Here is a 25,664-nt window from a genome sequence, read left to right as displayed (position 1 = left end):
GTATGTCTCTCTCTCTCTCTCCCCGTGGTCGAGTGGATTTTTCTCTGGGTCCTCCGGCTTTTCCTTCCACATTTAGAATCAACATCTCGCGTTTATAGTATTTGGCCGCTATAAATTTCCACGTGATGATGATGATGAGCCACTTTGTTGAGATATCACTTGTGGTCAGGTCGCTTCTACGTAGCTCAGTGGGCCTGACCTGGGACAATAAAAACATATATATCTATTGTAAAAAAACTAATTCGTTTAGTGGAAATATAAAAAACGTCATTATCTAAGTGTTAACAAGATAATAAACCACATACTATACAATTAACAATTCACCTGCTTAGCGCTTAGCTCCCACGTTCCACCAGACAGAAACCCGCGGTGCTGGTGGCAGGCACGGAGTGGCTGATGTCACCACCCCTCAGTCAGGGCGCCCACCGAGAGTGTGAGGAGCCACGACCATCGTCCACAAGTGTGCGTCGCCTCTCCAGGGTGACCGCAGCATTCCATGCGGGGTGGCTTCCCCGTGTAGCCACTCAAACCTCCCCCCTCTAAGCCCTGTCCTTGCATCCTACGCGTCGCCATCATTAACATAGTTTTCACTTTTCGTTGGCAGTAAAGGTCAACCCTAACCAGGGCCAACTGGCCATACCGCGTCAGCTCCCCACCAGCCCCATTGGATCAGATGTGGGAGCAGTGGCTGGTCCAAGGGAGGGGGGCGATGGGGGTGATTGGTTGCCTTCTGAACACCCACCCCTGAGACCTGGAAAAATAATGTCTTAATGATATTTACCTGAGAAAATACATTGCATATTTGTATTATTGTTATCATTCATGTAGGGCCCTATTTAAAAATCCTGACATTTCAGGTGCATCGTCCCCTGGGCTTGGGAGCGTTTCTCGATCCCTCTGTGAGTTCTGTCCTCAGTGCTCTCACCAATGCCCGATTTTCACACCACGGCGGCGTCACACCTAAAAGCTGCACTTCTAGTTGGAGATCCCCACACTATACCCCACTGCAAGTGGTTCACCAAGCAGGCCACTGCAGTGAGCTACATTTACCATCGCGTTGATGGAGGGTGATGTCAGACTGAGAGAGATCGACAAACTTCTGGGGGGGGGGGGTGGTGGTGGGAGCCAGCTCCAAAATGTAATTCTCTTTAAACAGGGCCCTACTTTTATAATTACAAAAAGTGATTTATTGTCTTTGGAAATATCAATACAATTACAATATTTGGGGTCTCAAGGGGATAAATAACTCGATCACCCCCCCCCCTGCCCACCCCCTAGCAGAAGCGCATCTGAAGCGCATCGCGATGCGGTGACCACCGCCTTTGCTCGATGGCGAGACAAAATCCGCTGCTGCTGCTGCTACGAGGATGACCAGCGGAGTTCGCGTGATGGTGGGTCATGCTCCTTGACGAGATCAGCGAGGTGTTGTGGTTCATTTGTGGCAAGCACTTTGCGTTTAATGAGTGCGACCTTATAACGTATTCATGGGAATGTTTTTTCAGTATCAAAATATGAAAAATAACAATAGGTTTTACCCTTTCCGGCAACAAAGCAGGTGTTAAGATGTTCAAACACCGAATAGAAACCTTTTTGCAAGGAATCAAGTTCCTGCATGAACCACACGCACTTGTGGTGAACATGCAAACAAACTCTGACGACAGATGCACTGTCTTGATGTAGGCCAATCAGTTTCTTAGGTGTAGGCCAATCAGTGTTTTATTGTGAGAATGGGTAACGACCTATTCTTATGTTCGATATAACGTGTCCGTTCACTGATGTCAGATGAAGAAACTCGCCAAAGGTTATTTTTAATGAGAGCTCGGGGTGAGCATCTACATCATGGGACCTCCTTTGCCAGTACCAAAATATGAGAATAGGTTTTTCCCCTTTTTTCTGGCAACAAAACTGAAACCTTTTACAAGGAATCATGTCTGCATTAACCACAATACTTGTGGTCAGAATGCAAACATTAGTCTGATAGTGCATTGTCTTTGAGCTGTATGCCTTTTGGCTTCCTCTATTCTAACACCATTTGAGATGAGGCTCAAAGAAAGATGTCTCTGGTGTGGACCAATCAGTTTCAAGAACAATGCATACATTATCAGAGTATTTTTTTTTGCATTCTGACCACCAGTATTGTGGTCAATGCAGACATGATTCCTTGTCAAAGGTTTCAGTTTTGTTGCCAGAAAAAAGGGGAGAAACTTATTCTTATATTTCAGTACTGGCAAAGGAGGTCCCATGATGTTTTCAACTCCCCCGGCTGGGAGCGTCGCGTGAGCGCAGAGCGCTTTGGACTGCCGCCAGCTAGGCTCCGACGCTCGATTGAAGCGACGCAGTCGAGATCGCTCCCCGCGTGCTCGCGGCATCACGCGGGGCGCGATCCACGCTTCTCGCTTACCGTTAACGGCTTTCCTAAATTATCACCTTCCACGGCGATTAGACGCGACCCTGTTTAAGGCACAAGAAATATGGCCCGCGAGGAATTCTGCCAAGCGTCATACCTGTTAATAGACGTCGATGGCTCCGTCACTACTTATAGTCAAATATTTAAACATTCTGCTCGAGTCATGAGCTTACACACATACGTACGAACCGGGGGTGCAACGATGCATCGACCCATTAGTTACTGTCGGTTATGAAGATCACGGTACGTGCATCGAACCGCAAGTGTAAATGTCGATGCGTTTCAATGTGTCTATGTTGTACATCTACGTAGATGGATCAATGAATTCAGCTCGTGTGAATTATTTCATCGCAACCTGGGCAGTGAATTTATTGTGGCTGATGATGATGATGTAAACAATGTCTCCACATCACCACTACAGCCGCTAGAAGCAAAACTATTCACCGCCAAGTGAAACTAAATCTAAGAAAATATTGGCTGAAGTCTCACGTACGTAAGAGGGTCAATGAGCAGATGGGTGGGTAGATAAGTGAGGCATTGAGTAGATTGGTGAGTGGGTAGCTAAGCAGGTCGGCGAGATCGCGAGTAGGTGAGTGGGCGAGTAGGTTGGTAAGTTGGCATGGAATCATTTACCACCCTCATCCCATTCCCAACGATTAATTGAACTGTTGCAATTAAGGGTGATGATTTGTTTCGATAATTAACCCAATATTTTGAACACTGTGGTGCGTGGTGATAGCGTGGACCCACTCGGTGGGTGGCTCAGTGGGCACGTACACAGGTGAGAGCAAGAGAGGCCTCGGGTAAAACAGAAGGTAGAAATAACACCTAGAAGGAACAGAGGCGCAGATGTTCTTTAATGTCCACAGCGTGGACAAGAGCCTCATGCAACGCGTCAACGTGGTTAAACCAATACAGCGGTAACATCAAACGAACGCTGGAATGACACAAATTTAGCTTTCATTATTGTTTTACCTCCCCACCCCGTCGCTGCTGATATTGCAATAACAATGGGGGTGAAAGATTGCGGAGCACTTGTCATGTAAATCAAGCTGGCGAGACAGAAAATAGTTTGGGGATGAGGGACGAACCGCCAGTGTGGCAGTTATTCTCAGCCGAGCCACATTCCCTTGTGGTCACACACATATATATACACACAAGTGTGTGTAAGTGTGTCCTGTTATGCTTTGCTCTCTGGTATGGCAGCTATTTCAATGTCGTGCGATTGAATGTGTGTGTTCTTTCAAATTATACGGCGAACTAATAAAGGATATCCTGGGCGGAAGAGCGTACGAGCCTTCTTAACGAACAAGCGGGTCTAATAAGGCAAGGCCGCGTTATAATAATAATAATAACCGGTGGCTCTCGACGAGGGAGGAGGTTTATTCTGCGGTGAGCAGCGACAAGAGAGACATTCGCACATGTCATGTCCAGCCCGCTTGTTGTCTATCCACTGTGGGGTGAAGACTTCCCAAGACATTGCAGTCCACGAGGGATATTTTCACCACGCTGGTCAGTGCGGCGGATAGGTGAGAGTGGGGGTGGGAGTGCAGAACGATAGAATTCCCCGCACTGAACCCTGACTGCCCACAACGCCGACCGCGCCGTGTTGTTTATGCACGAGGGTGGTCACCCAGCCGAGCACTCTCCAGGCTCAACGCCGCTTCGCTTCTGAGATCTGACAAGATCGAGAGCATCCCGGGCGATGGGTCATTAGGCAATTCGCACGTTTGTTGTACTCGATAGCAGACGGACATCGAGATAGTAAGAAGAAAACAAGCGGTGTTTCGTTTAGCGGGCAGAGAAGGGTATACTGCTGAGTTGGGACGACGTCATCATGGTAAGATGAGAATGAAGATGCTTCATAGAGAGAGAGAGAGAGGGGCAGTCAGAGGCAGAGGAGAAGCGGAGAGTCTTGAGCCTGGACTTGACAGGAGAATGGTCCCAGTGGTGCAGACTGGCAAGGGGATACATAACCAAGGGGATACATAACCAAGGGAATACATAACGAATGGAATGTTGCAATTGGCCCTGAGGTGAATGTGATTTAGCTGTGGCTGAAAGAAACAAACAGCAAGTGGGACATTGCCATCTGGTCAATAATTGATAACATTCAGCCCTGAGCGAAAAGCTATTTTCCGCTTAGATCGGAGTGAGGGTTGGTCACGGTGAGGTGATACTGCTCCGAGGTTATTTTGTGCGGCGCGTATTACTAGCGATGGCATTCGGAGACCTTACCAACACAAATGTGCCACAGCACATTGAGCTAAAGTTCTCTCCCGGCCACTATGCAAGGTGAACAAAGGCGTTCAGAATCAAATATCTACAGCCCTTTGTCAAGCCACTGCTGCCTGAATGTCTTCCCAAGCCACGCCTGTCGTGGTGGTTGTTTGACCATACTTCGCCACTCTGGTCAGTGTGGGCTGGTAAAGTTGGGCAGCCCAGAGCCAGTTCAGATACTGCTCGCCACTGACGTTTGCCGTCTCCAGGAATCAAATTCAGGTCGCCACGCTCTGGGTGCAGTGTGCTAACCACGGTGCCACCACTCCCCCCTGTCCAGGGACCTGGACGAGTCAATATTCATGATTAATTGCACAAAGTCACTAATACTAGTTAGAAACCCAGAGTGCTTGTGCTGTTAATATCATGATGACCGAGTCACAATCTACCAAATTTAGTACTCAATAATAGCTCCAGTAATATATATTTATTTTACTTTCTGAAGGGACAACTTGTCCGTTCGGCTTGTAAACAAAGATGGGGGAAAAAAACAACTCGAGAACAAAAACAAACTCACGGTGCTTCTGCAACGTTCAAGTGCTTTGAGTAGAACAACAGCGAGTGTGGCTCACAAGCACAAGCCGACGCAAGAGACGATGGACTGTGACCTGCGCTAGGGAGCGTGACCGGTCACAGCGATGGTGAGTGTGATGTCTGTGTGTATCACAGTGATGGTGAGTGTGATGTGTGTGTGTATGTATCACAGTGATGGTGAGTGTGTGTGTGTATGTATCCCCCACTGGGCCAGCTACTTGACGTGAAGACATTAATCCAGTGATCGGCAGCAACTGACAATCAGCGACAGTGAGGGTCATTGAAATTCTAATAACCCTTAAGTGATATTCAATCACCTTTTCTGTTGTTTTGAATGACACTTGTTTGAGAGCTGTGACCAAGTTGTATATAAATACACTTTGCACCATTCTAACTTAATAAATAAGCCTCTCTCTCCGTTCATCTAGCAGGGGTGCATTTCGAGTAATCTTGCCAGAGGAATTATGGTCATTGGCAGTGGAAATTACATCGTGTCACAGAATAAATAATAATCATAGTTTACAGCCATTTGTCAATCCATTGCTGGATCAAGACCTCCCCATGCCATCCCGGTCATGGCGTTTTATTGACCACACTTCACCGTGCCGGCCAGAGAAGGGAAGCACCCATGATGAGTCCCGATATAAATCACCACTGTGCCATCAATCCCCCCTAATATTTATTCGTCAGTCTTAGACCTGCATATATTAAAAGTTATATTGTTACTTTAATAAAATGTATTAAATACGCTGAGTGACACAGGCTTCGTGGTTGCGGACAGAGATGCGCACGTGCATATTTGCGGCATCACAATTTGTCACAATATCCTACTTCTCGCACCGCTCCCGGACACGGCTCTGCTGGCCGTCATGATCTCCGGCGCAGATCCAGAGCCACGCAGGAGACTGAAAAAACCGCAAAAAGCTGCGGATAGCCGCAACGTAAAATGGCCACCTCGCAGCGACCCGATAACTCGGACACGGGAACCGACGACGTCACGGCGGTAAAACATTCACAACCCTGAGCCCGTAGCGCCCGCACAAGCCGCACGGAGAGCCAAAGTCACGGGCGGCGGTCCGGCAAAGGGGCATTCCTGCTCTCACTGGACGGTGACCGCAGCGGCCACTCGAGATCGCTGGCACCGAGGCGGACGTCCAGCGGGCTCCAGCCGCCCGCCCTCTCGTGCGCAGCCGCGCGGCAATCCCGATGGCGACGTTCGTAAGAGGGTAAGAGGGGACACCCGCGGCAGACGCGGCGTTGCAGTCACGCCACGCCTGGGTGGCCCCCCTACCTCCCTACTCCCCCCTAATATTTTTTTGGCCTCCCTCCATTGCCGGCCAGACAGATTCGATGACGCGAGAGGTGAACCCAAGACGGAAGAGAACTATCGAAGAAGAATCTATAATTATTTAAAGAATAAAAAATAACGATTCGTGTCGTTGTGGAGAATATAAGTCACAAAATAAAAAGGCAAACGAGATGTCTCCTTCATACATCTGTCCCTGCGCTCGGCAAGCATCACTACTGATGGCTCCAGCGTTTGCTTGTCTTGAATGCCCCCAATATGCAATGCGTAACAAATACTTTTATATTTTTTTTTCGTGGGAGAACAGACATATATACTAGAGAGGCATATTATCTGCTCATTCATTTTCTAATTTAAATCAGCGAGTAGCCCAGCTCTGCTACCACCTGATGCGTGCCGTGGCCCCTGCTCGGTGGTGGAGGGGTGGGACGTGGTGGAGGGTGCGACGTGGTGGAGGGGTGGGACGTGGTGGAGGGGTGGGACGTGGTGGAGGGTGCGACGTGGTGCACTCACTGGTGCAGCTGCCGTCGTGGGCGAGCATGTAGCCGTTGAGGCAGTAGCAGCGGTAGCTCCCGTACGTGTTCATGCAGCGGTGCTGGCACGGCCGGGGCTTCAGGCCGCACTCGTTGAAGTCTGCCGGCCGTGGCGCAGACACAGCACACACAGCAGAGACAGCAGACACAGTGCACACAGCACACACAGCAGAGACAGCACACACAGCAGAGACAGCACACACAGCACACACAGCATACACAGCGCACACAGCACACACAGCATACACAGCGCACACAGCATACACAGCAGAGACAGCAGACACAGCGCGCACACAGCACACACAGCAGACACAGCGCACACAGCACACAGAGCAGACACAGCATACACAGCGCACACAGCATACACAGCACACACACAGCACACACAGCAGAGACAGCAGACACAGCAGAGACAGCAGACACAGCAGAGCGAGACGAGTGGTTAGCGGGGAGAGCCCTCGCGACTCGCGCAGTGACAGCAAGCTGGGAGCAAGGGAGCCCCAACGCCTTCGCTGCGTTGTTTTCACCTCCGTTGTGATAATTTGCGATTGTTTATTTGCGTGCTGTTGCTTGTAAGAAAAACATGTTTCGTGTTTGCTTAGACATAGCAGCACTGCAAGGGCACTTAAAACAAAAGCTAACAAAGCTTCCAAAAGCTGTTTGATTAAATAAATTGCTGTGGTTGACGTGCCTGAGGTGACAAAGTGACTGCGCTCCGTACATTTTCGAGTCGTTAAAACGTCCACGTGTATATCCGTTGTCCCACACACCACAAACACAGGCAGTGGACAACACAGGCAGGCGGTGAACCTCAGGAACATCCGAGCACGAGGAGCTCCTCGGCATGAGCCTCCACAACCCACGGGGCCAGGCGGTACCACCGGATGGAACTTGTTTCTTACACAGGCAGCCGACACGCGGAGTATGTATGTGTACTGAACTTTTTTCGCACCGTACGTAGCCAACCACGCTAATCGGAGGTGTCGGGGGGGGGGGCAGGACAACAAACTAAACACAAAAAAGCAGTGCTAAATAAATTAACTTTCATAGCTCCGGTGGCTTCCTAATATCGCAAGGAAGAGCGTTCCAGACGGCCGCAGAAGCGCGTCTGAAAGCGCATCGCGATGCAGTGGCCACCGTCTCTTGTTCGATGACCAGCCAGCTTATCCTGCTGCTGCTGCTGCTGTTGTTGTGAGGGATGCACACACGAGGGCACAGCAGCTGCTGCTGCTGCTGTTACCCCACAGGTGGCCGTACCCTGGTTGCAGGTTTTGCCGGTGAAGCCCGGCTGGCACTTGCACTTGCTGGGCCCCACGCACTCTCCGTGCTTGCATCCCAGCTCGCAGATCGCTACACGGGAGGGGGTTGGGGGGGGGGGTACGGAATCGGGGCCACAGCAACAGGGCAGAGGAGACATGAGCGGAGCGGTGGCCACTCAAACGTCAGAGCACCAGAGAGTGTCGGTAGAGGCCACGGTTCACACAGAGACCCACCACTCCTTCTACGTGACTTTACCGAAAGAACCAAGAAGATGAGACCCACCACTCTGTAACGGTGCACAGCAAAGGCGTGAGGTGAGCTCGGTCGATGCTTTCACGGTGTTATTCCTTCGTTTTAGTAACTGGCCTTGATTATAACGTACGCTTTCGGGAGTGTTTAACTATATTGCCTGGGTACATTGCTTTCTTGTTATAAACAAGGTGTATTGCATTTTATCTATTCATGAAGTGCTCCGAGACAGTTGTATTCGCGTGGAGCACGTGTGATGTAAATGAAGTTTAACCGCTTAGCGCTTCCCTGGTGGTCGGGAGGGAGCCGAGTCGCATCGCACGCAACCCAAAGCGAAGCTCCCAACGACACGAATCGAGACTTCTTCCCGCACCGTTGCGTGCGTCTCGTTATATTTCGAGGCACGCGCACGTGACACGCTCGTGCCGTAGCGCAGACACACGCGGGTCCGTGACTTTGGGAAAGGCAGTCACGGTTTGTTATACCGGCACGTCGCTATTCGTCAGACAATGATTACACTTGATATGCAGGCCGGTGTCAATCCACTGCTGGATGAATGTCTCCCCATGCTGTGCCAGTCACGGTGGTTGTTTGGTCATACTTCACCGCGCTGGTCAGTGTCGCTTGGTGAAGGGGAGAGGCCCTGGGTCGGTTCCGATGTCACTTTCTCGTGGTTGTGAGTCGAGTTTATAGCGCGGTGCCCTCACCACTACGCCACCACTCCCCACTATTCGTAAGGGACAATAATCCATAGATGTTTGCATGTCTTCTTACCACATTCAAGTTGGCGCAGACGTGACGCGGGTAGCACCTGACAATAGCGGTTGCTGTTTCGAACGCTTTAACACAAGCAAGGACCCGGCAAACGCAGCGCAGACCCAACACTTGCAGCCGCAGAGCCACGTGGTGTCAATGACCGTGGCCGCGGGAGGGGTGAACGCTCGCGCTGACCCCGTGGGGCGGTGCCCACCACGCGGGGTGGTGCCCACCACCACGCGGGGTGGTGCCCACCACCACGTGGGGTGGTGCCCACCACCACGCGGGGTGGTGCCCACCACTACGCGGGGTGGTGCCCACCACCACCCCGCGGGGTGGTGGTGCCCACCACCACGCGGGGTGGTGGGCACCACTCGTGGTTGTGAGTCGCGTGGTGCCCACCACCCCGCGTGGTGGTGGGCACCACGCGGGGTGGTGCCCACCACCCCGCGGGGTGGTGGGCACCACTCGTGGTTGTGAGCCGCGTGGTGCCCACCACCCCGCGTGGTGGTGGGCACCACCCCGCGGGGTGGTGCCCACCACCACGCGGGGTGGTGCCCACCACCCCGCGTGGTGGTGGGCACCACTCGTGGTTGTGAGTCGCGTGGTGCCCACCACCGCGGGGTGGTGCCCACCACCACGCGGGGTGGTGGGCACCACGCGGCTCACAACCACGAGTGGTGCCCACCACCCCGGGGGTGGTGGGCACCACCCCGCGTGGTGCCCACCACCACGCGGGGTGGTGGGCACCCCGCGGGGTGGTGCCCACCACCCCGCGGGGTGGTGGGCACCACCCCGCGTGGTGCCCACCACGCGGGGTGGTGGGCACCACGCGACTCACAACCACGAGTGGTGCCCACCACCACGCGGGGTGGTGGTGGGCACCACCCCGCGGGGTGGTGGGCACCACCCCGCGTGGTGGTGGGCACCACCCGCGTGGTGCCCACCACCACGCGGGTGGTGGGCACCACGCGGGGTGGTGCCCACCACCACGCGGGGTGGTGGGCACCACCACGCGGGGTGGTGGGCACCACGCGACTCACAACCACGAGTGGTGCCCACCACCCCGCGGGGTGGTGGGCACCACCCCGCGTGGTGCCCACCACCCCGCGTGGTGGTGGGCACCACCCCGCGTGGTGCCCACCACCACGCGGGGTGGTGGGCACCACGCGACTCACAACCACGAGTGGTGCCCACCACCCCGCGGGGTGGTGGGCACCACCCCGCGTGGTGGTGGGCACCACCCCGCGTGGTGCCCACCACCACGCGGGGTGGTGGGCACCACCCCGCGTGGTGGTGGGCACCACCCCGCGTGGTGCCCACCACCACGTGGGGCGGTGGGCACCACGTGGGGCGGCGCTGCCTAAGAAACCCAGAGTGTTGTATGAGCAAGGAGACCACAGGTGACATGTCGGGAGGGCTAAAAGCGTCGGCATTTTGGTGTTTTCATACTCGTGCTTCTCAGAGTGGACACACAGAGACATGTGAGCTCAGAGGCTCTCGCGTGGGAACTTGGCAGAAGAGCTCACGTTCACTTTTCGTTGTATTATCACGAGACACGGGCACAAGCGGGCGGGCGCTGGACGAGGAAGGGACTTTGCGAATGATTAGGTTACGGGAACACATCACTCTCGTTCTAACGAGCGCAGGCGCCACGCACGCACGCCCAGGGGACCCGGGCAGCCGTCGTTTCGGTGGTGCATCCACGCAAGTCGACAGCGAGCTCGCCCCGGGGCTAACCGGGAGGGCAGCGAGCGCGAGGCGGAACGTCGCAACGGGGAGTCCTGGACGGCTCCGGGGCGTCGAGTGGCGAGGCCCGAGGGGGGCTAGGTGGGCAAGAGGGCCTTGATCTCCGTCATCTCTGGGATGGGGCTAAAAGGGGACCGGTGGGAGGCTGCGGCCGCTCGGTGCATCCACCGGCGGCGCGGGTGGACGGCGTGACGAGGCGGCGCTGCCTCCCTCGTGGTGCCGGCGAGAGGTCGAGCCCGCAGGTGGTGGCCGTGGAGGCTACGTCGGGCCCTGCGCCCAGCGGGGCCGCGATGCCACCCAGCCGCTGATCCTGGCTGTGGATTTCATTGTCCGCAAGTAACTTTGCTATTTGTAATCGCTGGTGAGCAACAATATTGATGGAAAGATGGCCTTCATTGATTGTCAGAAAAAAAACGCTCCGTTGGTAATAAAATACCATATTTCTGCAATCTAAGTCAACATGCACTTAAAACCAAAACACTATTGCAAGAACAAACTTCAGAAACCTGTGCTATAATTATCCCAACGCACACCTGCTGAAACAACACACAGACTAATCCTTGCACACAGATACCATCTGTGCACCCAGGGTGTTAATGCAGCGTCAAGACTCGACGTCGGCAGGCGTGAAGGCAGAGATTGAGTGTCGTGCAACAGCAGTCCATGGAACATTTATTTTCAATTCTAGATTTGAAGCTTTCGTGACTGCAAGGATTCATATTCTTAAGTTTTTTCGGTAAAGTCACGTAGGTAAAAAAGTAAAATTTATAAAAGTTTTTATTTTACTTTTATTAATTAAAATTTTTTACCTACGTGACTTTACCGAAAAAACCTAAGAATATTTATTTTCAAACTTGAGCATTCTCACCTGATAAATAGTTTTGCCCGAGGAGAGGTGAGACGCGGAGCGATGCCACGCGGAGACGTCGTCGCGACTGAGCGCGGGGACACATCGCTCGAAGGGGTGACGGCGGCCGACAGACGAGACTGGTGACCGAATGGCAGCCAAATAAAAGAAAGCCCCAGGTGGAGGTAGAAGAATGCAATCGGCTGAGATCGCTATTTACTATCACGACTATTTTTACTTTACCAGGTAAGGCCCACTGAGCTGTGTAGCTCTTTTTCAGAAGTGACCCAGCCACAAATTAAAGTTTAACTAAGTGACTGATTATGTGGAATTTTATAGCGGACAAATTCCCTAAACGCATGTTTCTAAATGTGGAAGGAAAAACTAGAGGGCCCAAAGAAAAATCCACGCGACCACGGGAAGACCATGCAAACTGCAAATATACGGGCGTCAGTTTTGGGATCGAACCCACGACCTGCTATATTCCAGGCGAGGCAGTTAACATCTCGCCTCGATGGCGTCTCAGCTCACGCACGGGGGCACGATGGATTGTAGCATCTCGGGAGGATGAATGAAGGTGACAGCTTGGAGAGGCCTTCATCCAGCAGTGGCTAGAACATAGCTGGCGATGCTGATGATGAACAGGTGACTTGTTCAGAATACCAATGAGGTCATCATAATGGTGGCTCTTGCCAGGCCACGTGGCCAGCCCCCTTCCCATGATGCCTCTGGAGAGTGGTTTCCACTAAAAATCTATTCGTGAAAAAACTTTGTAAAACAGTTCAAAAATTTCTGCGATAAGCTCACGTGGACCTAAATGTTGTGAACTTAATGAATTTAATAATGAGGCACGGTCAGATAAACCCCACAGCCAGCAATAGATAAACACATTATTTGGAATTATTATTTATACTGTACATATAACAGCAATGTATTTGGAAAGTATTTATCACAATGCAAGATGCCTTATCAACGGACTGTGCATTATTAACATTTATCTTTGGAGAAGTTTCATTCACGAGCCTTAAATCCGCTCGACGTGTCTCAACGCAGAGCATTAACAAAATGTACAAACGCATCCCTTTGATGCTTATCTGCAAATAACAAATATATCTTCTAGCACGTTACTAATGTACGCACTATACACACGCGCGCGCACAACGCACACTGCACATGCTTGTGCTCAAACATAAAAAGAAAAAATAGACCGCTGGGCTGAGGTGGGGGAGGGTTTTGAGGTGTGGTGTTTGGGAAGCCCTGGGCTAGGGTTACGGGGTGAGCGTTGTTACAATGTCCGCCGGCGTTGTTGGGAGCGCGACACTGATGTAACGCCATCGGCGTGGGTGGGAACCAGAGCCCGGTATGAGCGGAACGGGCAGCAGACACCTCCGGATGGGTGTGAGGGGGCCCAACAGATGTCTACAACTCGCTGGCTCACTTTGGGATGGTCGGCCTCCCAGCTATGAACTAATGTCCACTTTATCGAAGTTGGCATGCTTTGGTCATTCCCCACTGGAATCACCAGGTGGCTGCGAGTATTGAATAATTGACTCCATGCACACTGGCTCAATGGCAAACACTCTACGGTATATTCTATGCAGCCGCACTTTCTATATATATAAAAGAGTAACAGATAGCGGGCTGCACGTGTTTTCTATCGGCTTTGGTGTTACAAGCTGCAGGCGGAACATTTGTTGATTCACTGACGATTGGGATCATATATTTTTCAGTTTCATTATGAGACCTAAGCTGGGTTATGACACAAATAATCACACATTATCCCGGTTTTTTTCATTTGGTCCGCAAAAAAATGGCCTGCAGGTTTTACTCAAAGTGGAATGGTTAGCCTAAAGTTATAAAATGTCATCATTATAATTAACATCAGTTACTCACTAAGTCAGTCACAATTATCTATTTTTCATTCATTACGGAAACATAATCGTGCTCATTAATAATCACAAAGTGTGTGCACCAAAGTATGTACACCCACGTGCCAGGCGCACACACGCACGTTCACACACGCACACATACACACACACGCACGTACACATACACACATACACACACATACACACACGCACGTACACGCACGTACACACGCGCACACACACGCACACACACGTTCACACACGCACACACGCACATACACACACGCACGTACACACGCACGTACACACGCATGTACACACACACGTAGACACACGCACGTACACGCACGTACACACGCGCACACACACGTTCACACACGCACACACGCACGTACACACGCACACACGTACACACACACGCACGCAAGGCCACTTACAATCTGGGCTACTGGATTAGCGCTGATTCTGTTTGTCTTCTCTCAACTCAACCTGGATAACAACACGGGTGCTCTGTGAGCATTCCTGAATGCTATCCTCGGTCCTGCCAATGGCCCCATTACACCCACCATTACCTTGAAGAATTAGCCACAGGTTTTTTTAGGAAAGCCCAAAAGGTCCCCTGTTGCACGTTCCAAAATGAAAGCAATGATCGTACGCAGCTTAAGCAGAGCCCTTTGCCATGGCAGCACGGACACTCGACAACAAAAAGGCGCTTCAATCGTCTTAGCAGCGGAAATTGTCCGTGCCACTCAGAGAGCCGTCGTGTACAGCACGAAGCAAAGTAAATTCCTCCTGCAGCATTAATAAAAAAAAAGGCATATTGTGTTTGACCGTGAGAACAGGATGAATTTTCATTTGTTTAGGTGTCTTTCTTTCACGAAAAAAATATTAAACAGTGATGGACCACGCAGATTAGAACTGCCGCCAAAGAAGCGAGTGTGTCGCTAAATGGCTTTGCTTCGTACCGTGAAGTAAGCAGGCGGATTTTTTAACGACGGCTTCTACTCCGCGCGACGTGGCGTGTCCGTGCAGCGTGACCGGAGTGCGACTCGACACGAGGCGAGGGCGATTGCTTCGAATGAATAAAAAAAAGGTGATGGCTGGAAAGTTGGCAGTGCAAAAAGTTCCCATTCAAGCGGCTGAGCGAGATTGGAGCTTGCCAAACGTGGAAGAGAATTCAAAACACGTTCTGTTTTTCATTTGCAGCGAGAAATTTCATAGGTTTAATCATGTTCAAGTGATGTGAGCGTCTTGTGATAATGACAATGACCTGCTGCGTGACTGGGCAGGCGATGCTTGTGAGTTCATGCTTCCTTCGCAAGCTCGGCTTTCCTATGGGCACCTTTGTTCGCCCATGCATGCATACGCGGAATGGATTAAACATTCTACATACGCCTTTCCTGCATGAGATAATAAAAATGTCAGATAAGTTTTCCTGGGAAAATATATGCAAGCGTAAAATGAGGGTTTATTCCGCCAAACATTTGCGACTCACTCCCCAACTGGCAAGCCTCCGAACCACTCCGCTATGTCACCGTGCCAAAAAGAGTCGCATGAATGGCATTTTACAACTTACAACCGTGTCAACGGAAAACTGACATGGGGTTTACTGATTACGTACAGAGCTTGTGGTAAATACACTCGGTAAGGGCTCACCTGTAGTATGTTTAAACCAAAAAACATTTTAAAATTCTGAATAAATACTGCGCACAGGCAAACACGACAGGTCGGTGTATGGGAGCCTCTGATGTACGCCTGGCATTGATAAAATCCCCAGCACACTTGACAGGTAAAATCGATTCACCTTCTGATCTGTCAAGCAGGCGTGAAGACTGGATGTACAACAAAGCGAACCGGTATTTTAGGAATCTGACAGCTGCTTAAACACATTATTTTTTTGGAAGAAAATTTTCTGCACCACTTAACCAGTTATGTAAGCGGATAATACTACAGTATAAACCAAGAAACAAAAAATCACGTTATTTTGATGTTCTTAGTTTAAAGAGGATACAGAGTATAAGTATGGCGTTCCTATTAATAGTAGAGGTGTTTAACGATAATTATGTGAAAAGAACTGCGATGTGAAAGTCACCGCAGTGTTTTCTCTTTTAGACGAGCATGCAGTGATAACCATCGCTAGTTATGTTTATAACTGCCGCACCTCCGATTAGCACGGTTGGCTACGTACGGTACGAAAGAAGTTCAACATACATTCGTATGGTTTCAGACAATTACTGGATAGTACAGTCAACATTCTATACAATCTGAAATATGATTAAAATATGCAGCCATTTAGCAATCCACTGTTGAATGAAGGCCGTCCGATGCTGTGTTGGTCATGGGTTTTGTTTTCCCATACTTCACCGCACTGGTCACTGCGGATTGGTGGAAGGACCGGTTTAGATATCACTTGCCACTGATGTTAGCCGTGGCAAAGGAACAAATCCAGGTCGCCCGAATCGTAGCGCAGTGCACGACCCACTGCACTACCACAGTTATGTTTTATGTTCTTGGGGTGCACTCATCCCATCATCCTAGTAGGGTCAATAAATTGTGCACCACTTAGTCAGAATCAACAGTGGCCCTCTTATTGTGAGACTTTCTCTGCACGAGAAACGAAATATGTCCACCTCTTCGCCGATGGGCACTGAGCATCGTGGTGAATTATGGTCGAAAAAGAAACATGACTGAAACAGTGAGGCAAGGCCTCGCCCCAGCAGTGGGCTGAAAAGGGCCGTGCGTACATTGTTCAGACTCTACATACCACAGCACTGCATTTGGATATTGTTTATAAAAACACAACATACCTTATACGATAATTTTTCTACAGTGTTTTCTATTGGTCCGTGTGTGCTGTAATTAAACGTGTAATTGTATAAGAAGCCCTATTAATGCTGAACCCCTATTCTAAGTGGCACTTTATTGAGGTCCACCAGAGCTAGGCAGAAGTTCTTTGTGTGTGTGTATTTGTATTTGGTTAGTGTGTGTATCTCTCTCTGTGTGTGTATGGGTGTGTGTCTCTCTGTGTGTGTATGGGTGTGTGTCTCTCTGTGTGTGTATGGGTGTGTGTCTCTCTCTCTGTGTGTGTGTGTCTCTCTCTGTGTGTGTCTCTGTGTGTGTATGGGTGTGACTGCCCCTTCAAAATTTACTGATCCTGTACGGTCGAACTTGTTTTCACTGCCCTGCATTACGCCCAGGAGGATGTGACTATTCTCAGTCTTGAAGGTTTAGGCTGCCCAATCCAACTGTCACACCACAAAAAGACCTAACACGGGAACCAGAATACGATGCACAATTCGAAAAAACCCACCCCGAGTCACACACACTACGGTGTACAGTAGCGTGCAAGGCATCCTATGAACCCCACTGTGTACAGTATTACCACATTCTCCAGAGTATAGGATGCACCCCCCCCCCCGTAGTTTGAAGCAAAAGTTGGGGGCATGACTTGTACTGCCATCGGTGTGTATGTGTGTGGCCAGATTTGCACGTCTTTATTGGCACTAGCCAAAAGTTTGTGGTGGGTTTTACTTTCCTGAGGGTCTGATATTGCAGAGAATATGGCCTTAAACAGAAGTCCCACACCTGCAGCGTGGCTCGCGTGTGGTATGTTGTCTATTATGATTGCTTGGGGTGCAGCGCTGGCGGCAATGCAGCACATTTATCCCCATTCTTCAGCACTGGCCACAGTGTGTGCAACAGATACTTGTATTTACAATCGGTTGGACAGGACGCGTCGCTAGAAGGGAGGATGGCCGATGGACAAGAGTGGTGACAGAACGTCAGTCAAGGGAAGGAATGCACCGGAGAGAGCGCGACCACCGCGGAGACGGAACGACGACATCAGTTGACGTGGAGATGACGGATTGTCGCATCGCGGGATTGTTCGGGATGGTGACGGCATGGGGAGGGGCATTCATCCAGCTACAGATAGACCGTGGCCACAGGTGATAAAGATGATGATGATGATGAGACCCCCACCACGAGCTTTGTCCCAATATCCAGGGCTTAATTTCAGCCAGATCTGCCCGGATCAGTGACCAGGGAGATCTTTCCGCACCTGCCACACCACATCCAATGCAGCTACTCGTTCACGTGTCGACCCCAGTCTACCACACAATACTCAGAGAGATATTAAGCCCTGCCAGTCGCTCTTGAGTTACACTTGAGGGTGCATGGACGGCAACATCTGTTGAAGTTTAATGTCCCATCCCCCCCTGAGCATTCCTTTGGGTGCAGTGCTGTGCAAGGTCATCGTCGTCGTCGTCGTCACACTCACGCTGGCAGGTGCCCCTCTCGGTCCAGTGCCAACCGTAGCAGCAGTCGAGGCGCGTGCCGAAGCGGCAAACCCCGGGGTGGCTGCCGGCCGGGATCCCGTAGGGAGCACGGGGCCCCACGATCAGCTGGTGGTACTGGCGGTACCTGCTCGCACGACACACACGCGCGCATCGTCCCCGATTAGCGGGACACGCGCTGCTGGAGGGGCAGATGTTTGGTTGCGGTGAGGCACCGCCAGAGGTGGAGTAAAAACCATAGGCGTGCCGCGGATCCAGTCCAGGTTGATGGAGGCGATCTGTCTCGGGGTTTTGTAATCGCGGGTGACATGAGCAGGCGATCCATTGACGAGAGCAACAGCAAAGAAGTGATGTCAACGCAGCCGCGGGTGCAGGGGCTATCGCCGGACCTGTTCTACTGGGAGGCCCGTGTGGGATTCTTTGGCAGGAAAACCTGAACTGGAGCTACGGGACGCCACGGGAGTGAGCTTCGTTATCTCCGCGCTGGAGATTGCGGAGCCGGTCACTCCACCACGCACCCCGTTCGTGAAAGCCGAGGCGACTCAGGGCAGCCATAGGCCAGGCCGAGATGGTGTTGGTGCATGGCCAGGAATCCAGCCCTGGGTCATTGGGATCAGAGGCTGATCCAGAAACTTCCCAAGGTGGTGGGAGGGGGGTAGTTCTGGAAATGTCCCCAAAAAATAAACACGACTCTAAATTAATCAAATTAATAAATAAAAACATTTAAATATTTTCTCTGGTAAATATCAATAGAATAGTGAATGTTCACAGTCTGTGGATGGGGCAATGCCCCCCCCCCCGTCTTTCTTGGCTGCTCCACCGAGGTCGCTGCACGGCTGCGTCCACCACCCCGCGGTGCCACCACCACAACTTGCACGTTTAGAAACAAGTTTTCTTAAACAAGGTTTCTGAAACTAAGTTTCCGCGCTGTAGCTGTGAGGACCCGTGCTATAATAGATCACCGGCTGCGCGCGGGCATAATGCGCGCTGCACGTGTATGCGTTATGTCCCAAGATGGGATTGCTCGGTGCTCCAGTGACTGAGTTGCGAGCTATAAAAACTAAGAATAGCGCCGGCTCGAATCGTTGTGTACGTTAGACGCACGACGCGGCAGCCTCGTCATCCCCGAACACATTCCCTTTGTGGGCCCTCATCTGCATTGCCATTCACACGCTAATGGTGCATTCATAATCAGCTGTGCGAGGCGAGCCGTGCAAACCAGCCCTGCGTGTGTGTCGGTCGGAAGGGAATTGTTTTGGGGTTAAGTCAAAAGTTGTCTGCACTTAGGTGAAGATGTCTTATTCATGTTTTACAAAGGTTCGTGCTTGCACTGTCTGCATGATGCACGTCTTTGGCACACGCACAGAGCCCGCCGGAGGTGTTCATTGTGTGTGGGTGGGATGCTTCCCCGGGATTGCCACACGGGGCCCTGCAACCCAGAGGGGCACCAGTTTGTGTTACGGCGCGAGAGTCACCACCACCACCACCAGCCCGTCACTGTCCACCCGGCAGTGACATGTGAATACCGCAGGCCGCGCGTGGTGGGGTGATGCGTGGGTAATACCCCACACATTCAGAGACAACGAACAGCGCAGCAAAGTCGGCCACGTGCCCCCCCCCTCTCTCGAAGGGGCTACCCAGAGCGGCCCGACTGCCAGCAGCGGCGTGAGCAAGCAATTGCAGGGCTGCGCCTTGTATGTCGAATAAGCCATTCACATTCAGCGTAAACTCATTATTTTATACTTTGTTTTAAATGAGCGTATTGTGCTATTAACATCAAATGCAGGCAGACCCTCGGATGTAACGCAGTCAACGTGGGTTTGTAAAGTAGGCGAATGTGTGAAGAGAGTCGGTTAGCTTATCTAGAATTAGGTTATCTAGAGTTAGGTAATCTAGAATTAGGTTATCTAGAGTTAGGTTATCTAGAGTTAGGTAATCTAGAATTAGGTTATCTAGAGTTAGGTAATCTAGAATTAGGTTATCTAGAGTTAGGTCATCTAGAATTAGGTTATCCAGAGTTAACACACCGAGACACGGACAGCATGCTTCTGTATGGGGTTATTCCAGCTGCCTCGTGCACAGCTGACTGAAGAGTAATTGGCTTAGTTCGATGTACCGGGGCGAATGCGATGCTCTTGGGATGTACATCACAATGACCATTGTCATTGATGTTGATGATGATGGGATCAAGACGTGGCAGCAACTGTGACTCCCACGTTCCCACGCTCGTTAACAACTCGCGTGGCGAAAATGTTGATGGGCACTGGGCACCGAACAGAAAAGCGAACACATTTGTTTGAACAGTTTGTACAAATCCTCTTGTGTGCAATAGTTTCCACTTCTCAAAACCTGTAAAATGCAGATCATGCGCCTGCAAAGAATGCTAAAGGATGTGTTTTTATATTTATAGCGTTGATCTCCAACGCAACACTCGGTCGCTTGATTTTCATGAACAATTTAAGGCGTTAAAAACGAACACGTCTCGCTAACTAGTACAGCGTATGTGAAGTGTGTCTTGTCAACCGCGTTGTCCTGCCAAGTTGCCATGCCACAAGCCTTGAAACTCTGAGTGGTGCGTACGTGTGGGTGGTGTGTGGGTGTGGGTGGTGTGTGCGTTTGGGTGGTGTGTGCGTGTGGGTGGTGTGTACGTGTGGGTGGTGTGTGGGTGTGGGTGGTGTGTACGTGTGGGTGGTGTGTGGGTGTGGGTGGTGTGTGCGTGTGGGTGGGTGGTGTGTGGGTGTGGGTGGTGTGTGCGTGTGGGTGGTGTGTGTGTCTGGGTGGTGTGTGGGTGGTGTGTACGTCTGAGTAGTGCGTGCTCTGTGCTCGCTGCTATTGATGATTATTGGTGACGCTTTTTCGTGATGGTGCATGGGACAATTGTTAAAGAGCAGAGATGCGCAATAACAACGTCACTGGGCATTTACAAAACACTTCACAACACTCGCGAAACACGCAGCAGCTAACAAGGTCGACTGCACGGGCTTCTGCGAGTCTAGATGTGTACAGGACGAGTGGATCGGGTGGTGCTCGAATAGGCGGTGGAGCGGGGGGGGGCACAGCGGTTCGCGCACGACACTACAAACCCGCCGCATCCCATTGGATTCTCGGTCACGGCTAACATCAGTGGCGAGTGACATCTGAAGCGGCCACGGGTGCCTCCTTCACCATCCCGCACTTTGCGCTGTGCAGTGAAGTGTGGTCAAAACATTCCCCCTGGACTGACACAGCGAGGGGGGGAGTCTATCATCCAGCAGTGGAAGGCAGGGGGGGGGGGGCACGTTCACGAATGCGCTGGCAGCGTCTCAGGCAGAAGAAGTCGCCTGCGATGTCGTCGACAGGCTTCAGAGTGGAGGGGCCAGGTCGAGATGGTCCAGCACTCGCTCTGATGAGAGACCAGCCGCCTCCTTGTCGCTCTGCTATCGCTACTGCCATGGTCAGCGTTCGTGTTCACTACACACAGTGATCACTGCTCCTGTTTAGAGGACACGGTCTGCCGAACTCACTGTTTCATCTCATCCACAGTGTGTTCTAGCATCACGCTGTAGGTCACAACACACAACACACTCGCTCACCCACTCACCCACTCGAACACACTCACCACACAGAAGGTCACAACACACTCACACACTCACCACAATGAGGGTCAACACACACTCACACTCACCCACTCACTCACTCACACACTCACCACACAAGTCACAACACACTCACCCACTCACCACAATGAGGGTCACAACACCCACTCACCCACTCGAACCCACTCACCACACTGAGGGTCAAAACGCGTCTCTGTTTTTCCCCAAAACAGTCTTGCTCACGTATAAAAACAAAACAAATACGCGGCATAACTTTCATCTACTGCAACTTTGATTGTGCCGTTTGACGTGGCCTGTGTACAGCAGCTGCTGCTGTGTGTTAAACATCTCGTGCACCTGCCCACCTGACGATGCACCACAAGCTCATTGTCCCAGTACATGTGCCGAATAGATTATTTCATTCACGACCTTATTGTTATTATTATTATTGCTGCTGCTGCATTCCCCGCAGCCCCGATGAGCACGGCTGGCTACGTACTTTGCGATAAAAGTTCAACATACAATGACACAAATGCATTGTTGTTTCATAATATAATATACTATTCAATTGTATACACCTAAATACTATTAAAATAAAGAAGGTCACTGTTGGATGTGTAGAATATACTACATCGCATGTGCTGATAATAGTAATATCAATAAAACTGTACAGTGTACCGACCTAAAATGCAAATATCCGAAGCACTAATCGCACAGCGAGTCCAAATTGTAGTTTTGACTGAAATCAATGAGAAGCGCTGAAGTAAAGTTATCGTTAAGGAGTCTCAAGACTCATTCAAGACGGGCCTGCGGTGGAGTGTTTGGGCAATCGCATCCACGTTTGGTCTACGGGAGGTAACCAGGGCCCCCTGAGAAAGCCCATGCACACACTCCACACAGATAGATACAATAATTCGTTGCTATACTACCTTTTTACGGTCAACTCACAGCCAAACCAACAACATTGGGGCATTACCAAGCAGTCTACGTCCGATCAAAGTGCAATTACTTACCAGGCTCACACCTGCTTGGCTTGAGGTCTTACGAGATTGGGTGCATTCAAGGTGATATCTTCGTATGCCAAATCAAACAATATCTCGTTTCAAAACAAAACTGCCCATCACGTATAACATGTACACGACATTAATGTGCATCACGTGTAACTCAGATGGAGGGTATAAGGAGGGGATATTCTTCAATACACGAATTTCACTGGGCATGTTTAGACCACATTTTCATAACCCTGTGAGCAGTTCACTTGCTAATCATGAACATCGGAGTTAACATCTCGCCACGGTGGTTAGGAGATGTTAACTACCTCGCCTGGTGCACAGGAGGTCGTGGGTTCGATCCCGACCACGACGCCTGCTGCTGCTGTATATTTGGAGTTTGGGTGTCTCTCTCCGGGTCCTCCAGTTTTCCCCTCCACATTTAGAATCAACATCACGCGTTTTGAGTATTTGTCTGAGAAATAAATGTCCACGTGATAAGCCACTACGCTGAGCGATCATTTGTGACCAGGTCGCTTCTGAAAAAAGAGCTACACAGCTCGGTGAAGCTTACCTGGTCAAATAAAACTGCTGTAGCCTATAGCGTAGTGTGCATAGCTTAGCTTAGAAAGTGACTAAAGTTCGAAAGTGGAACTGGTGCATTCGTCACGCGAGTGCACGCGTTCCTGCATCCAACACAAGCCATGCGGCTGCTGATGTCAAGAAGGCACGCACCAGTACAGCACAGGGAAGGAATGGTTCTCTTTGTAGACAATCTGCTGTGCCGAGTGTATTTGTGTCCCACGCACGAGCTGCATGCTTCGGTTGATTAGTCAAAAGAACAAAAAACACTTAAAAGTGACGGCCTCCATAGGTGCTCGCAGACGGCACTTGTCCCAAAGTCTGTCAAGGCTATACGGGGGATCTCTGTCTTTGTATACGTTATGCATAACCTTCACGGCGTGCGCTACAGCAGGTGGTGAATGCGCGTACGTCTGCGAGTGTGCGTGTAGCATCTCCCCTAGGTCAACTCAGCCTCAAGTGATGTGTAAACATCAACACTGGGGAGACAAAGGCGGCCGGGCGTGGTGTTGGCCAACCACCAGCCCCTCGTGTGCCGTGCCAGCCTTCATAGGCGCTCGCAAACGGCACCTGCCCGAACAGTCTGTGAAGAGGGGCCACGGGGTACCTTTGCCTCTGATATCGCAGCAGGTGAGTGAGTTGGGCCCATACCTGCTTATGCTTTGGTGCTGTCCATTGGTCGGCAGTGTCCACAGGCAACTAATGCCCAACAGCAGCAGCAGCAGGAGTGGTGGAGGGGTCATTGTGTCCACTGCTGTGCCACAGCGCCGGGCAGAGGGGAGCCAGGGAGAGAGCGCCCAGTCGAGATGTCTTCAACACGCCAGACAGCCCAGCAGTGGAGCTTGTCAAAGTTGTTGTTGTTGTTTGCACAACCTTCAAAGTAATCGCAAGTACCGTAGAAGAGTATTTGTTCTTATGAAATGCAATCCTGCGTGGGTGACGAAGCCAACTCGCCGTAAGCAGCTTACACGCACTCGGCTGCCCGTTTATATCGGAGAGGAGAGTTGACAAGACTCGGAAAAAGTCCACCCCCCACCACCTCCACCGCACGCAGCGAAGCCCACGCGACCGCTGAGCTGCGCGTGAGTGCCCCGCGTGTGTGCGGCTCCAGCCAGGGCGACGCGGCAGCGCCTCCCTCGCACCTCCCCCTCCCTCTCGCTCTCCCGGTCACCCGCACCGCCCGCCCGCCTCGCCTGCGCTTGGGTTGTTTTTCTACATCCACCCACGCACTCACCGACTCACTCGTCCACCCACCCACTTGCCCGTCCACCCACCCGTCCACTCACCGACTCACTCGTCCACCCACCCACTCGCCCATTCACTCACCCACTCGCCCACTCACCCGTCCACTCACCCACTCGCCCGTCCACTCGCCCACTCACCCACCCACTCACCCACTCACCCGTCCACTCACCCACTCGCCCGTCCACTCGCCCACTCACCCACCCACTCACCCACTCACCCGTCCACTCACCCACTCGCCCGTCCACCCACCCGTCCACTCACCGACTTTACTCGTCCACCCACCCACTCGCCCACTCACTCACCCACTCGCCGGTCCACTCACCCACTCACCCATCCACTCACCCACTCGCCCGTCCACCCACCCGTCCACTCACCCACTCGCCCACTCACCCACCCACCTACTCACCCACTCACCCATCCACTCACCCACTCACTCGTCCACTCACCGACTCACTCGTCCACCCACTCACCCACCCACTCATCCACCCACTCACCCGTCCACTCACCCGTCCACTCACCCACCCACTCACCCACTCACCCGTCCACTCACCCACTCACCCGTCCACCCACCCACTCACCCGTCCACCCACCCACTCACCCGTCCACCCACCCGTCCACCCACCCACTCACCAGTCCACTGACTCACCCGTCCACCCACCCACTCACCCACCTACTCACCCACCTACTCACCCACCCACTCACCCGTCCACCCACCCCAGTGACTCACGCCAGGTGCTCACCACTCTGAGAGGAGGAAGGCGCGTGCAGACAGCGCCCACACAGCGCCTCTCTTTCGTTCGACTTTACTTTGATTCGTTTTCCCGGATGATCCCGTTCAGCCAGTTGCCAACCCGGCCTATTTTACAAGGGGGCCCGTGGTGCGTGAACGCAGCAGCAACACAAATAAAATACAAACACATCAATATCGCAGAGAACGAGTACGGAGTTCTCAAGGAACACTTCACAACTAACAAACGACGTCTTTAACGGCCGTAAACTAAACCCACGATAACCGTAAAACAGCAGAAATGTAACGTGAGTGCAAGATGCGCCAGAAAGAGTTAGGGACAGATACGAACTCGCTCTATATTTTCGTCTTCACACCGTTCCTCTATCCCTCTCCCGTTCTCTGCTACAGGCGGCTACACCTGCAGGACTGATGCGATACAGAAGGACGTGAAGCTGAGTG

The 25,664-nt window shown here is 51.7% G+C and overlaps 1 protein-coding gene across 1 annotated transcript in view; it reads right to left on the bottom strand.

Annotated features, from left to right (window-relative positions):
* The window catches only part of NPNT (nephronectin), a 49,543-nt gene extending 25,226 nt beyond the window's left edge, over nucleotides 1-24,317 (bottom strand). The window contains exons 1-4 of the mRNA XM_061564083.1: nucleotides 23,882-24,317; nucleotides 18,069-18,211; nucleotides 8,318-8,410; nucleotides 7,041-7,160 (exon numbers count right to left, since the gene is read on the bottom strand). Of these exons, the coding sequence (XP_061420067.1) occupies nucleotides 7,041-7,160; nucleotides 8,318-8,410; nucleotides 18,069-18,211; nucleotides 23,882-23,973 (448 nt within the window). The 5' untranslated portion in view covers nucleotides 23,974-24,317. The remainder of the gene's footprint in view (nucleotides 1-7,040; nucleotides 7,161-8,317; nucleotides 8,411-18,068; nucleotides 18,212-23,881) is intronic.
* Between the last annotated feature and the right edge of the window lie 1,347 nt (nucleotides 24,318-25,664).

The sequence above is a fragment of the Lethenteron reissneri genome, chromosome 32 (genome assembly GCF_015708825.2).
Source record: "Lethenteron reissneri isolate LAM-NWPU_2019-01 chromosome 32, ASM1570882v1, whole genome shotgun sequence".
NCBI classification, from domain to species: domain Eukaryota; kingdom Metazoa; phylum Chordata; class Hyperoartia; order Petromyzontiformes; family Petromyzontidae; genus Lethenteron; species Lethenteron reissneri.
The sequence above is the reverse complement of the archived record's forward strand: the minus strand, read 5'-3'. Positions and strand labels throughout refer to the sequence as shown.